Here is a 12,798-nt window from a genome sequence, read left to right as displayed (position 1 = left end):
TTAACAGATTATTTACATGCAAACTACTCATAAAAACAATAAAACATGGACTCAAATTATTTAGAATGAATTAATTACTAGATTAATGACAAGATTAAAAATGAATTAACAAACTAAGACAAATTAACCAGGCTATTAGATTTATTAATGACGAACTAATCATGATGATGGTAAATAACAAGTGGAAATCTATCAAAGGATGAATTTCAGAGACTCAATATGGATGAATCGAACCTCTGAAAACCCGAATTGATTTTAATGACGAAAACCCGCAAATATGAATTATAAGGGATTTAAGTCGGGAATTTAATGATGATAAGTTAATAATGAATTATATGCTAAAATTACTATGTTGAAATATGAACAAGTAAAGATGAAAAAGAAAGCACAAACGAATTAAACAAAAGATGAAGGAAGAAGAAGGAAAGCAGGAACTGCGGCAGCCTCAGGAAGAGGCGCAGCAGGTGCTGCGTCCCTTCGAGGAGGCGCAGTAGTTGCTGCGTTCCTTCTCGACGTCTGTCTCCTGTTAATCCGTAAAAAGGGTTTAAATAAAGGTTTTATAAATCGGGTTTGAATGTATTTTCGATGTAAACCTTACAATGATTATTACAAAAACATAAAAACAATAATAAAAGATGGGATTTACACCCTCAGACTTACATGTTTGACGAAACAAGATTAACTAAGTTAACGTTTAGTGATGCTCGACTCGAATGTACGACGAAAGTGCCCTCTTAGAGGAAATTAAACAAGATTGATTAAGTTGATTGATGTGGAGTTGGTCAAATTGGTCGGTCATGCAAAACGAGGCTGGTACTCGGAAGGATCCGAGCTTACGTGGTCGAAAGTTCAAGCACGTAGGCGCCAAAAAGCAAGAGCGTGGTCTTAGAATGCAAAGGGAGAAGAGAAGGGCGGACACCGCGTGAGAAATATGTGAGACCGAAGGTCTCTATTTATACTAATCACGCGAAGGAATTAGGGTTTCGGAGAAACTTTGGAAGTAAATCTCGAAAAGATTTGAAAATACGCAGAAAGGAACTGGGGAAGAGCCGCAGCAGCCACTGCGTCTCTTGGAAGAGGCACAACACCTGCTGCGTCCTTTCCCCAAGGGTTTTCCCCTGCGGAAGAAAGATTTCCGCGTTTCTATTATGGAATTGCTGTTTGATCTTGATTTCCTTAATATTTATAAAATATTTCCAGGATATAATTTACCAAAGGTTAAAAGATTGAAAATATGGAATAGAAATATCCGGAACATTCCAAAATATTCTGACTCGGCATTTTAAACGATTATTAGAAAATGAAGACGGTTTTTGACCCGGGCTCCAAATGTACTCTAATTACTGTCAAAACGACCGTAATGACACCTAGATGACGACCAAGGGGTAGATATGAGTATTTGAGCTATCACTTTACGATAAACTTACGAACTGTCATAAATCGTACCGTGTACCAAACATGCGGCCCAATCATCACCGGGTGGCTTGCGGGAGGTGCAGAAAAGAGGTATCTACATAAGTCCGAGGGTTTTTTTTTTTTTTGGTAAAAAGGTAAGCTTATATTAATAAGAAAACCAAGATACAATCGTTCAAAGATCAACTAGCTAACAAAGCTAACTCACTGCTCAACATTTTAAACTCCCAAACTATCAGGAGAAACACTGACCTTACATTACAAAGAAGCTACTCTTTTCAAATCTAGCAATAAGGTACTCAGGTCGCAAGAGTACACTCTCTGTTCTGCAATGGTTTCTGCTCCACCAGATGGAATAGATGAGGCCTAACAGAAACATTGTTGCATGCTGTTGGATCTTCTGGGAAGGGAAAACCTGACTGTTCCACCAAGCAAACCAGCCCTGACTGGGTAGATGGCATCCTAGTTTAGAGGACAGGATTTGAAGGCATCTCTTACTGTATTCACAGGCAAAAAACAAATGGTCATGCGTCTCAGAAGCCCTAGCACATAACACGCATGAATCATCCAAGGTAATGCCCAATCTTTTCAGACGCTCTCTGGTTAGGAGTCTACCCTGCATCACCAGCCACCCTATGAAGCTGATCTTGGGAAGGGCACCTGAATCCCAAACAAAATTAGCCCAAGGAACATTCATACATGGGGAGCCAAGCCAATCATAGCCACTACTAATGGTATAGACCTGCTGATTCTGTAGCCACCATGCTCCCACAAACCCAGCTTTAATAAGATCTCTGATCTTACAAAGCTTCCTCCAAGCCCAACTGCCATTGTTTTTTGGTTGATAGCTATGCCATTCACCACTCTTGATATAGATATTATGAACCCATTCCACCCAAAGGTGATCTTTTTTCTGAGCTAACCACCAGATATATTTACCTAAGGCAGCCTTGTTCCAACGGATAATATAAGTTATTCCCAAGCCCCCATGTTTCTTATCCTTGCAAATCTGTTCCCATGAAACCAGGGTGTTACCCTTATCATTATCAAGCCCTGTCCATAAAAAATTCCTACAAATCTGAATGATTTTCTTCAGGATGGAACTGGGAAGGATAAAAATACGAGCCCAATAATTGTGAAGTGTTGCCAGTACAGATTTAATAAGTACTAACCTCCCAGCATAGCTCAGCTTCCTGCTGCCTATGCTTCTAATTCTGCTAACTACCCTTTCAACCAAGCAGTTACAATCCATCACAGACAATTTTTTTGAGGCAATAGGAATACCCAAGTACTTGAATGGAAGGGACCCATGTTTCATACCAGAATGCTTGAGAATGTCAGTCAAAACCATCTGATCCACTCCATTACTATAAAGACTGGACTTTCCCTTGTTCATTTGCAATCCAGAGGCTCTAGAGAAAGATTGGAAGGCTCTTAGCAACCCAATAATAGAATTCCTATCCCCTCTACAAAACAAAAGCAAATCATCTGCAAATGCCAAATGAGTGAGCTTGATTCTGCTACATAGAGGATGATATCTAAATTTGGTATACTCTTGAATTTTGCCAAGTATCCTGCTCAAATATTCCATGCAGATAACAAAAATGAGAGGAGAGAGGGGGTCCCCTTGCCTCGACCCTCTTTCCCCTGGAAAAACCCAAAACTTTCCCCATTAAGTGCCAAAGTATAGGTTGGAGTAGTCACACACTCAAGGATCAACTTAGTAAAAATAGAAGGAAAGTTTAGAGATCTCAGCATATTGCTCACAAAGCTCCATTCAATGGAGTCATACGCCTTTTGGAGGTCTATTTTCATAATTACCCTTGGGGACACAACACTCCTGTTATATAATTTTACCAGGTCTTGACAGATAAGAATGTTCTCTACAATATCTCTTCCCTTAATAAATGCACTCTGAGATGGATTAATAATGTCTGGTAAGATCATGCTCAGTCTGTTGCAGAGAACCTTACTAATGCATTTGTATATAGAGTTACAACATGCTATAGGTCTGAACTGTGTCACATCTTGAGGTAGCTCAACTTTTGGAATCAAGGTAATAAGAGTAGCATTGACTTGTTTAAGAAGCTTACCGAGAGGTAAAGAAGTCCTTCACACCTTAGTGACACTTTCCCGATAATTTCCCAAGTATCTTTGTAGAATTGGCTATTAAAACCGTCAGGCCCAGGAGCTTTGTTGCCACCAATATCAAACATAGCCTTTCTGATCTCTTCAGAGGAGACCTCAGCAGTAAGAATTTCATGGTGTGCTGCAGTCAAAATAGGACCGGCAGCAATGACTGATTCACAGACATTATCCACAGTATTACTGCTGCCTAGCAACCCATGGTAATATTCAATGAAGGCTTGCTGAATTGCAGAACTGTCAGTGCACAGTTTCCCCCCTTGGTCTTTAATTTGAATAACTTTATTCTGAGCCCTTCTGTGTTTCAACTGGGAATGAAAATAATGAGTATTATCATCCCCCATAGCAGTCCAATCCACTTTTGCCTTCTGCTCCAAAAACATATACCAAGCAGCTTTCAAAAGCACAAGTTCATCTGCCAAAGTTTTCGCAGCACCCACCAAACCAGGATCCATGGGATTAGAGATAAGTTCTTCCTGCATTTTATGGAGAGCCACTTTAGCCACTTTCACCTTGTTTTTAATATCCCCCATAGCACCTTTGTTCAGCCTCTTAAGATCATGCTTCAAATGTTTCAATTTACAGACATGTTGAAACATCTGGGTCCCTCTAAACTCTTTATGCCAACCCTCACTAACCACCTGGTTAAAATTGGGATCCAACCTCCACATATTGAAATACTTAAAACGAGGTTTTCTGGTGAGTGGCTTGCCAAAAGGGTAAACTACACAAGGACAATGGTCAAAATAGCCCTCAGGCATAATATAAGCATATGCCTCAGGGAACAGATTCATCCAATCATCATTGATTAAGCACCCATCAAGTCTGCTATACACCAAAGTCTCCAGCTCTTGTTTGTTGTTCCATGTGAAGAAAGAGCCAATTGCCTTGATATCAACTAAATCACAACAATGTAAGCAATCCTGGAATGGTTTAATGTCAGCCAAAGTCACCTCAGCTCCCCCCAGTCTTTCATTAGAAAAGAGGAGATTGTTAAAATCTCCACCAACCAACCAAGGCCCATGATGCATACTCTTATACCTCTGTAAACTTTTCCATAAATCAACCCTCTCTGCAGGTTTATTGTATCCATAAACAAGAGTGAACCTGAACACAAGTTTATTCCCTTTGATAGTAATCTGAGCATGAATTGTCTGAGAAGTGATATCCAGAATATCCACTTCCAGAAGACCAGAGTTCCACAACAACCAAATTCTCCCACCACTAGCAAAAGAGTTGTTAGTACATATAGACCAATCACTACAAATAGCATTCCTAACTTTATTCCAATGCACTGACTTAACTTTAGTCTCTACTAATCCAAATAGCCCCAGATTATTGTTGTGTAAAAACCACTTTATTTCTTTTTGTTTATTCAGGTTATTAAGACCTCTAATGTTCCAAAATCCTAGGTTAACCATTTTCAATTACTCCTCCTAGGCCATTCCCAGTCCCTTTCTTCCTCAAATGGGTGTTTCTAATAGTAGCCATGTTTAAAGCATCTAAAAATGTGTTACCACGATGGACAGATGGACCACTACCATCCTGACTCATGACACGAGTAATTATACCAGCAGAGGTTTGTATAACAGCCACCCTAGGCCCTGCAGGGGTTGCAGGCACATTAGGTTTAGCCTTATCCACTCCCCGCACAATACCAGGTTGAAACGACCTTCTTTCTGCCACACCGGTTTCACCTTCTTGATCTCTTTCTTCTTTCTACACTGATCCTTACTATGCCCAATGCCCTGGCACTGAGTACATTTAACAGGGACCCAGTCATATTCAACCTTGATATTATGTACTTTGCCTTTCTCATCCTTAAATTGCAGAGAAGCTGGAAAAGATTGGTCTACTTTAACATCTACTAACAGTCGAGCATATCCCAGGAAAGTCTTATGCGTAGTGGCTTCATCACAATGGACGAAATCCCCAATGAGCCCACTAATCTTTTTCAGACTAGCAACTCCCCAGAATTTAAGATCCAACCCAGTCAACTTCACCCAAATAGGAACTGTTTGAACAGATGTTTTAATCAAATCCACCTCTGGAGACCACTCATTGATGATAACAGGTTTGTTATCAAACATGAAATGCCCCGTTTTCACCACTTCTTTCATTTTTTCCACAGCCTTAAACCTAACAATGAAAATTCCATTCGGCATAAAGGAAATCTTATCCACATCATAATCCTTCCATATGCGTTTAAGATAACCAGAAACTACATTCCATGGTGGATTAGTCCCCATGATATATCCATACAGAGAAGAGGACCAATAGTTGATCTCAGGGAGAACATCAGCATCAGTTAATTGAAGAGTAACCTTACCATGGGTAGCCGAAGTCTGAGGAGAAGGCGTTGTCTTCTTCCGTCGAATAACCTCCGTCCACGCCCCAGGATGTTCCTCAACAAAATCCCCCTCTTCCGGAATGGGAACCATCGTCTGAGAGAGGTCCAACGGTGCTATCACCTGAACTTCCTCCTCTTCAGAGACATCTTCCACCACGACTTCATCCTCCAAGGACTCCAAGACTTCATACCTAATCTTCGACGCAGATCCTGATGCACGCTTATTGGAATTCGTATTTTTAGTATTTTTTGAATTTTTCCTAGTCTTTGCCATTGTTGCGTGAAATTAGGGTTTATTAGAAGAAATTGATTAGATTTTTTTTGGGATTTTCTCTCTCTAACATTTTCTCTCTCTGAGGGTTTAAATAGCATGTTTAATCTTATTTTATTTTTTTGTAACATATTGTATGAATTTACATCATAGGGATGCCTAATAAGTCGTAATATTTCATTAAAACCAACTTTTAAAACCCTTTTGATGAAAACAACAGAGATCTGACGTGGGGAAGAATTGCACTGACTGATGCGCCTTCTAGAACAGTCGCATCATCTGTTGCGTCTCTTCCAGAGGTTGTCATCAGTCGCTGCTCTTATTCTTTTTCTTGTTCCTTGGGTATTTGCTCTTTCGCCCTTCCTTTTCTTCTTTCGTCCTTTCTTCTTTAAATCGCTTTGTTCTTTCAAATTTTTAATTATTAACTATATTTATCAAATCTTTTCGACTTAGATCACAATAATCAATATTAGTCGGTTTTCGTCAACGTCTCAAATCCGGGTTTGAGAACTTCAATTTTCCGGTATCGAGTTCCTTAAATTCGCCTTTTGTACATTGTTTCAATTCGTTTTCTGACCTAAGTTCTTTACTTCGACCTTTCTAATCGGCTTTGTCCGCTTTAATTCGTAATTAGTATAGACCCCGTGCTACAGCACGATAATTTTTGGATGTAATTGTTGAAGATGTTTGCATTTAGAGTATTAGTTTCAACTCATTTTCAGTTTTTTGAGATCATATTGATAATATTTCATATTAAAATAAATAAAATAGGAAGGTCAATACTTTTAATACGAATAAATTAATGAATTTTACTTGAATTACTTTGTCAACTTTATTCAGAAAATAAATGTTATTATATTAATATATTCACTAAAGGTATAAATCTCGTGAGATTTATATCATCAGATCAAATATGTATTTGTAATAAACTTTGTTATTCATATTTTAACTTATTACATAGATGAACGGTGATAATTATGGAGACGGTTGCATAATAAATTAGGCAAGTTTTATGTCAAGCGTAATCGATAGATTAAGGAGATGATTGCATAATAATTTTAGTGCGTAATTATGGAGATTATATAATAATACCTTAGATTATCCTAAGATAGTGGGATGTACGTTGAACTACAATTTAATGGTCTGTTATCCATTCTCATTCTCATTCCCATTTCCATTGATTTAATATCCAAATAAGTAGGCCCATATAGGGATTATGCAACTTAGGCAGGAAAAACTACTAAAATTTTATTCTCTTAGTAGTAAGGGGGATTCACCATGCTTGTGATTTGCAATCGATTCCGACTCTGTCTTTTCTTTGTGAATCATATAAATCGTGTATAATTTCAATTTTTGACTAATTCATCACAATTCCAGTGTATAAAACATTCCTAAGTTACTTCCTTTGAGTCATAAATAAGCAAAATAACCGATTAAATAACTAACTAACTTTAACGGTTACGGGTCTGACTTTAACAGTCAGAGCCCACCTCAAGAACAAACGTGGAGGTTGCCGCGCCCCTTCCAGAGGACGCATCATCTGCCGCTCCTGTTCCAAGTTGGTTTCTGCCCCTGAACTCAGCTCGTCTCGACATAGATCATGTATAAATCGACTAATATGAATATTTATCGCCTATTTATAATATTCTACGACATTCATTCCTTTTTATTCTTGTATTTATTTCATTTATTCTTTCAAAGCTTCTTTTTAGGCATCTATATGACGTAAATACCATATCTCGCATTGTAATTTAAATTTTGTCCCTTATATGCTTTATTTGTTTAGCTATTTTTTTTTTACTTGTAATGAATCTAATTCCAAATTTGACTCCTAATTATAAATTGTTTGTTCAATCGACTTAGTCTAATGCTCAGATCACATGCTAGGTTTAATCTAATGGATGTTGCATTATTGCATGCATATAATCAACAATATTGAGTATAGACGATTTTCCCAATCATTAGTAGAGGCCGATATCGAGGCAGGCAGAATTAGGTGTTCGATAGTTTGATTAAAGAACTTCCTAGTACGTACCCTCGCCTCTTACTCAGATATCTATGAGCACCTATGTTCATTGGCATCGCGAGAGTCATTCTAAACATAGAATTCCAAGGGTAACGAATTTCTTAGTGTTCATGTCAATACTTTATGTCTTGACATGGCATGAAGTACTCGTTTATTAGGTTGTGACGAGTCTGCCCGCACTTGTGTCCAAGTATTGTTTAAGGGGTTGTTTTTATTTCACCGTCTTAGTTAATTAATAGTTATTCGTTGTATTTTTCAAGGGACAAATTTATATCGGATAGTTATTAACCGTGAGGAAAGAAATACTACTCTCATACGACGAAAGAAATGATATGAAAGGAATTGAGATCATATAGATGAGTAAATGATTAACGATTACTAAGGTTGCCTGAAAAGGGTCAGATCAAAACTGAAAAGGGCCAGATCAAAACTGAAAAGGGCAAGATCAAGGACATCTTCCTAACCTAAGAAAAGGACTCCTAAACAGTTTCTACCACGGGTTCATTTTATTAGACGCATCCTAAATTCATTAGATTCATTTGTTTAGGCCTTAAAAACGTTCTCTCTGATACCACTTTGTAACACCCTCATTTATTTAGGAGCCTTTAGCAAGACATTCCCAAATAAATAAAGGTGTTACCATCTCAGTTGCCTAAGGTAGTAAGTATAAAAGATAAACAATTACCAAAGTACTTTAAGACGATATAATTAAGCTGTCTCAAACGGTTTTACTACAAAAGTTCCAACTTCAGTCTATTACAACTGCAGCGGAAAATAATATAAATAGTGTCTGAATAAACTAGGTGATCTCTAGACTCTGACGAAGGTCATACGTCTCAAGCTCCCTCCAAGCATCAAACACAGCTCAAAAGCTAACCTGTCAATCAATCTGCTCCCCAATAATTGGTTCATTATAGATGTTTAACGAATACACGGCCTACCACGAGGTTGAGTAGGATAACTAAACAAAAATTAAAGAAATATAATAAACCTGCAACAAAAGACAAGAACTAAAATCACGCGCCTCAAGCCGTGATACACGTCATGCCCAACGCTACAAACATCGTCACATCACAAACACCGCTCATGTCCACGGTCACTCCAATACCACCGTGCCTGGACGACCACAATCGCGCAGGTCCATAACACTTCAACATCCCCGGGCCTGGCCGACCAATAATCATAATCACAATACCAATATCAATCCTCTTCCAAGGTGCTATTAAACAATAGAGAACCAACCCAATAGTGATAATAGAATAATTATGAAATGCTCATAAGACAACAATTGTAAGAATAATTTGATGGTGGAATAATAATCATAATAACAATGCCATAAAATCTTGTCCCATGCCAACAATGCTTTAATAAACCATCTTAATACAGCAATGCAATAATAATCCATCTTATAATAAATTCATCAATCAATGAATTAACAACAAGTAGGGTTGAGTAGATATCCTACCTTTAGCAAATCTTCACAATTAAATCAACAATTAAACTAGAAAGATTCTTCCACAAATCCACCACCTAAACAACAATTATACTGTATACAATTATAAACTATTCTGATTAAATTAAGATGTAAACTACCCAAAACAATCTCCCAAAAATCGCCCCAAACACATCCCCCATGCACGGCCAACCCGACGGTGGTCAACTCGTCGGTCAACGGCCCCACGACAGATCTACGGTCCGGTCAAAGCAGCGGTCAAGGTCGGTCTTTGGTCAAACTGTTATACCCCAAATAAAATTATATTATTTAATAGATTTAAGTAAACTATTCATTGAAAGGGGAAAGAATTTTTATCAATGTGGAGTCGAGAGAGAGTACAAAAAATGAAATGGACCTTACCCGAAGGGATATATTGACCTAATAAAATTCGAAAGGCGTAGTAACCTAGTATAGGTAAGAGCCTAGAATAAGAATAAAATAGTTCGGTTGAAATCCGACTCAATAATAACTTTACCCGTAGTATTTTTGCTAGACCTATCTCAAAGAAAATAACCCGTAAAGAAAAATATTTAAGATATTTTACAAATTTCACATAGTTTAATGCTATTATGTCACATGGTCTAAAATACTTAAAATTGTACAAAATGATGGTGGTGGAATTGATGTCCACGTAATGAAGCCTAAGCTTTGCATGGCTAGGAGATTTTGTGTAGGCATGCACGTAAACCGACCTACATTTCCTGTAAATAGCTACCTTGTTCATTTGATAAAAACACAACCAAAAGGGATATCATATGTTCACTACAAATTACTTCATAGCTGATATGGTAGCTAAGGTTTGGTGAGGTGATTATAAGGTATATTTCCTATCCCTTCATCTTAAGTTAATGTAATGAGTAAATAAGTTATCGTCATAATTACTTAACTGATATTATAATGTACGTGAATGAATGTGATAAAGTTATTTTACACTTGTATAATTTACGTAATGTGGTTTACGTGAGATATGACTGTGGTACTGTTTGTGTTAATAATTGACGTTATAATGCTCACATGATAACGTTAATGTTAAAATATCATCGCTAAGATGTACATTTGGCCAATGTATCATCCGGGACATTATTATTGAAAGGGATCAGACCACATTATTATTTTATCCCGTGTACATGGACGTGAGCTCTGAAGTGGGCTCGGCAGGGGACTCGGCAATTGGCTTCGCCCCGTTATATCCGGATAAAAAGAAAAAGAGAAAAAGAAAAAGAAAAAAAAAGAGAAAAAGAGGAAAAGCGGAAAAGATTCTTATCCTATGTACACGGAGGAGGGCATAGCCTAAGGGAGTCTCGGCTCCGTAATGTGGTCGTATTCAATGATAATGACCCGAATTATATTAATTTGAGTTGGAGTTTATGGGAAATATACTCAACATGTGGTTGGTTGACCCTTTATTTTATTAATCTTTTTCAGGTACAGGAAACAGGGAAGGGCATGAGTGAGGTTGACGCAAGAAAATGGAATAAGAATAATGTATCATAATAACATAATCTTATCAATAAGACTTGATACTAGTTATTTGGTTGTACTAAAGAATAATGTAAGCCTTGTATTTCTCTGTATGGGGAAATACGGCGGTAACGCTCTGTAATTTTCGCTGCTAATAATAAAATATACCATTTTGTACTCATGTTGTTTACGGGGCGTTACAAAAGTGGTATCAGAGCGAGTTCGAAAAGATTATGAATTATGTAGTTATATTAACTAAGAAGGTGTGATATATGTAGAATATAGATAAACTAAGTTAAGTGGCTATCACGATTTTTGAAATCCTGACTGATAAAATAAAAGAAAGGGGTTGTCGTATTCATTGTGGAAAAAGAAGGTTGTGCCTAACATTGTGCAGGAATGAAAGGCATGAGTTAGAAGTATAGCAATGAAGTGAATAACGATATTTTTATTTGATAGGAAAAGAAAGACGACAAAAAAAAATTGAGTAAGATGACTCAATGTAAGTACAGTTATGGAATTCTAATTTTATTGGCATCTATATGGTTAGACACAAGGAGGAAGAATTTTAAAGATTGCATCAGACATATTGTGGTTTCAATTCTATAAATCGAGGATGTTTAGGAAAAGAAAAATTGAAGGTTAAAGGACTTGAGTTTTAGGGACTTGTAATTGTTAAATCAAATAATTATTTCAGTTATGGAGAATGTTGGATTAATTTCTTTGGAGGTCATTAGTGCGTGAGCATCACAATGTCTTATTAGAGTTTTGAAGACATTGTGGATTGAGGACTTGGATGATATTATTAAAGGATTTATGGCTAATAGAGTTGTACTTAAGTCGTTTGGATTATGCTAAAGAGATTGACATTGGGTTACTTAGAGAGTTAGAGGTAAAAGAAAAGGATAAAATATTTTCAAGTTTTAATTTGTATTTTGAGTATGACTGTGATTTTGGGATTGAAATTTGAAAGTTGTTGGTTGTTGATAGTAATTAGGTAATATGCTAGTGATGGTGAAATTTGGATTATAAAGTTTTGCTTCAAAGAAAGTATTAGATCAGCGAATGCATTTTTTTTTATAAGTTATTTGTGATTAAGATGATAAGATTATAATATCAGGTGATTACATTATTCCATAGATGGAATAGTAGACATGATTGAAGGTATCTTGTGGGATTAATGTATTAGACATTATTAATGTGGGTTACTGAGTAATTGTGGATTAGTGGAATATTGAGTATTAGAGTTATGATGTTTTAATTGGGGAACATTTGAATATTTTATGAAGCCCAAATTGAAAGAGCCTAGTTGAGATGGGCTGGCATTTACTGTTTTGAAGTATCGATGTTGAAACAATATTAGTATAAGACAATATCGTAATATTTCGTAGTTGAGATGTCAACTTGGGAAAGGAGCCTAAGTGGTCCGAGAATCTCAGATTGTTTAAGAAGTCTGAGGTTCGATTTCTAATAAAAGGCAAAAAAAAAAAAAAAAAAAAGGTTACCCTATTTTTTAACTTTTTAAACATGATTAATATGTGTAGTTTATTTGACAAGTTGTTAAGGCGATAATCAAACTTCTAAAAATAAACAAAACACGTAGATGAATAACATGATTAATAAGATCAAAGAGAAAG

At 36.8% G+C, this 12,798-nt stretch overlaps 1 protein-coding gene across 1 annotated transcript; it reads right to left on the bottom strand.

Moving 5' to 3' along the window:
• Positions 1 to 1,666: 1,666 nt before the first annotated feature.
• On the bottom strand, positions 1,667 to 6,182 carry LOC141589828 (uncharacterized). Its single transcript, XM_074410452.1, has 4 exons — positions 5,231 to 6,182; positions 4,977 to 5,162; positions 3,532 to 4,870; positions 1,667 to 2,987 (listed from the first exon to the last, which is right to left on the bottom strand). Exons 1-4 carry the CDS (start codon positions 6,180 to 6,182, stop codon positions 1,667 to 1,669), a joined length of 3,798 nt encoding a protein of 1,265 aa, XP_074266553.1.
• Positions 6,183 to 12,798: the final 6,616 nt, after the last annotated feature.

Source organism: Silene latifolia, chromosome 7, assembly GCF_048544455.1.
Source record: "Silene latifolia isolate original U9 population chromosome 7, ASM4854445v1, whole genome shotgun sequence".
NCBI lineage: Eukaryota > Viridiplantae > Streptophyta > Magnoliopsida > Caryophyllales > Caryophyllaceae > Silene > Silene latifolia.
This window is presented reverse-complemented; position numbering and strand designations above follow the sequence as displayed.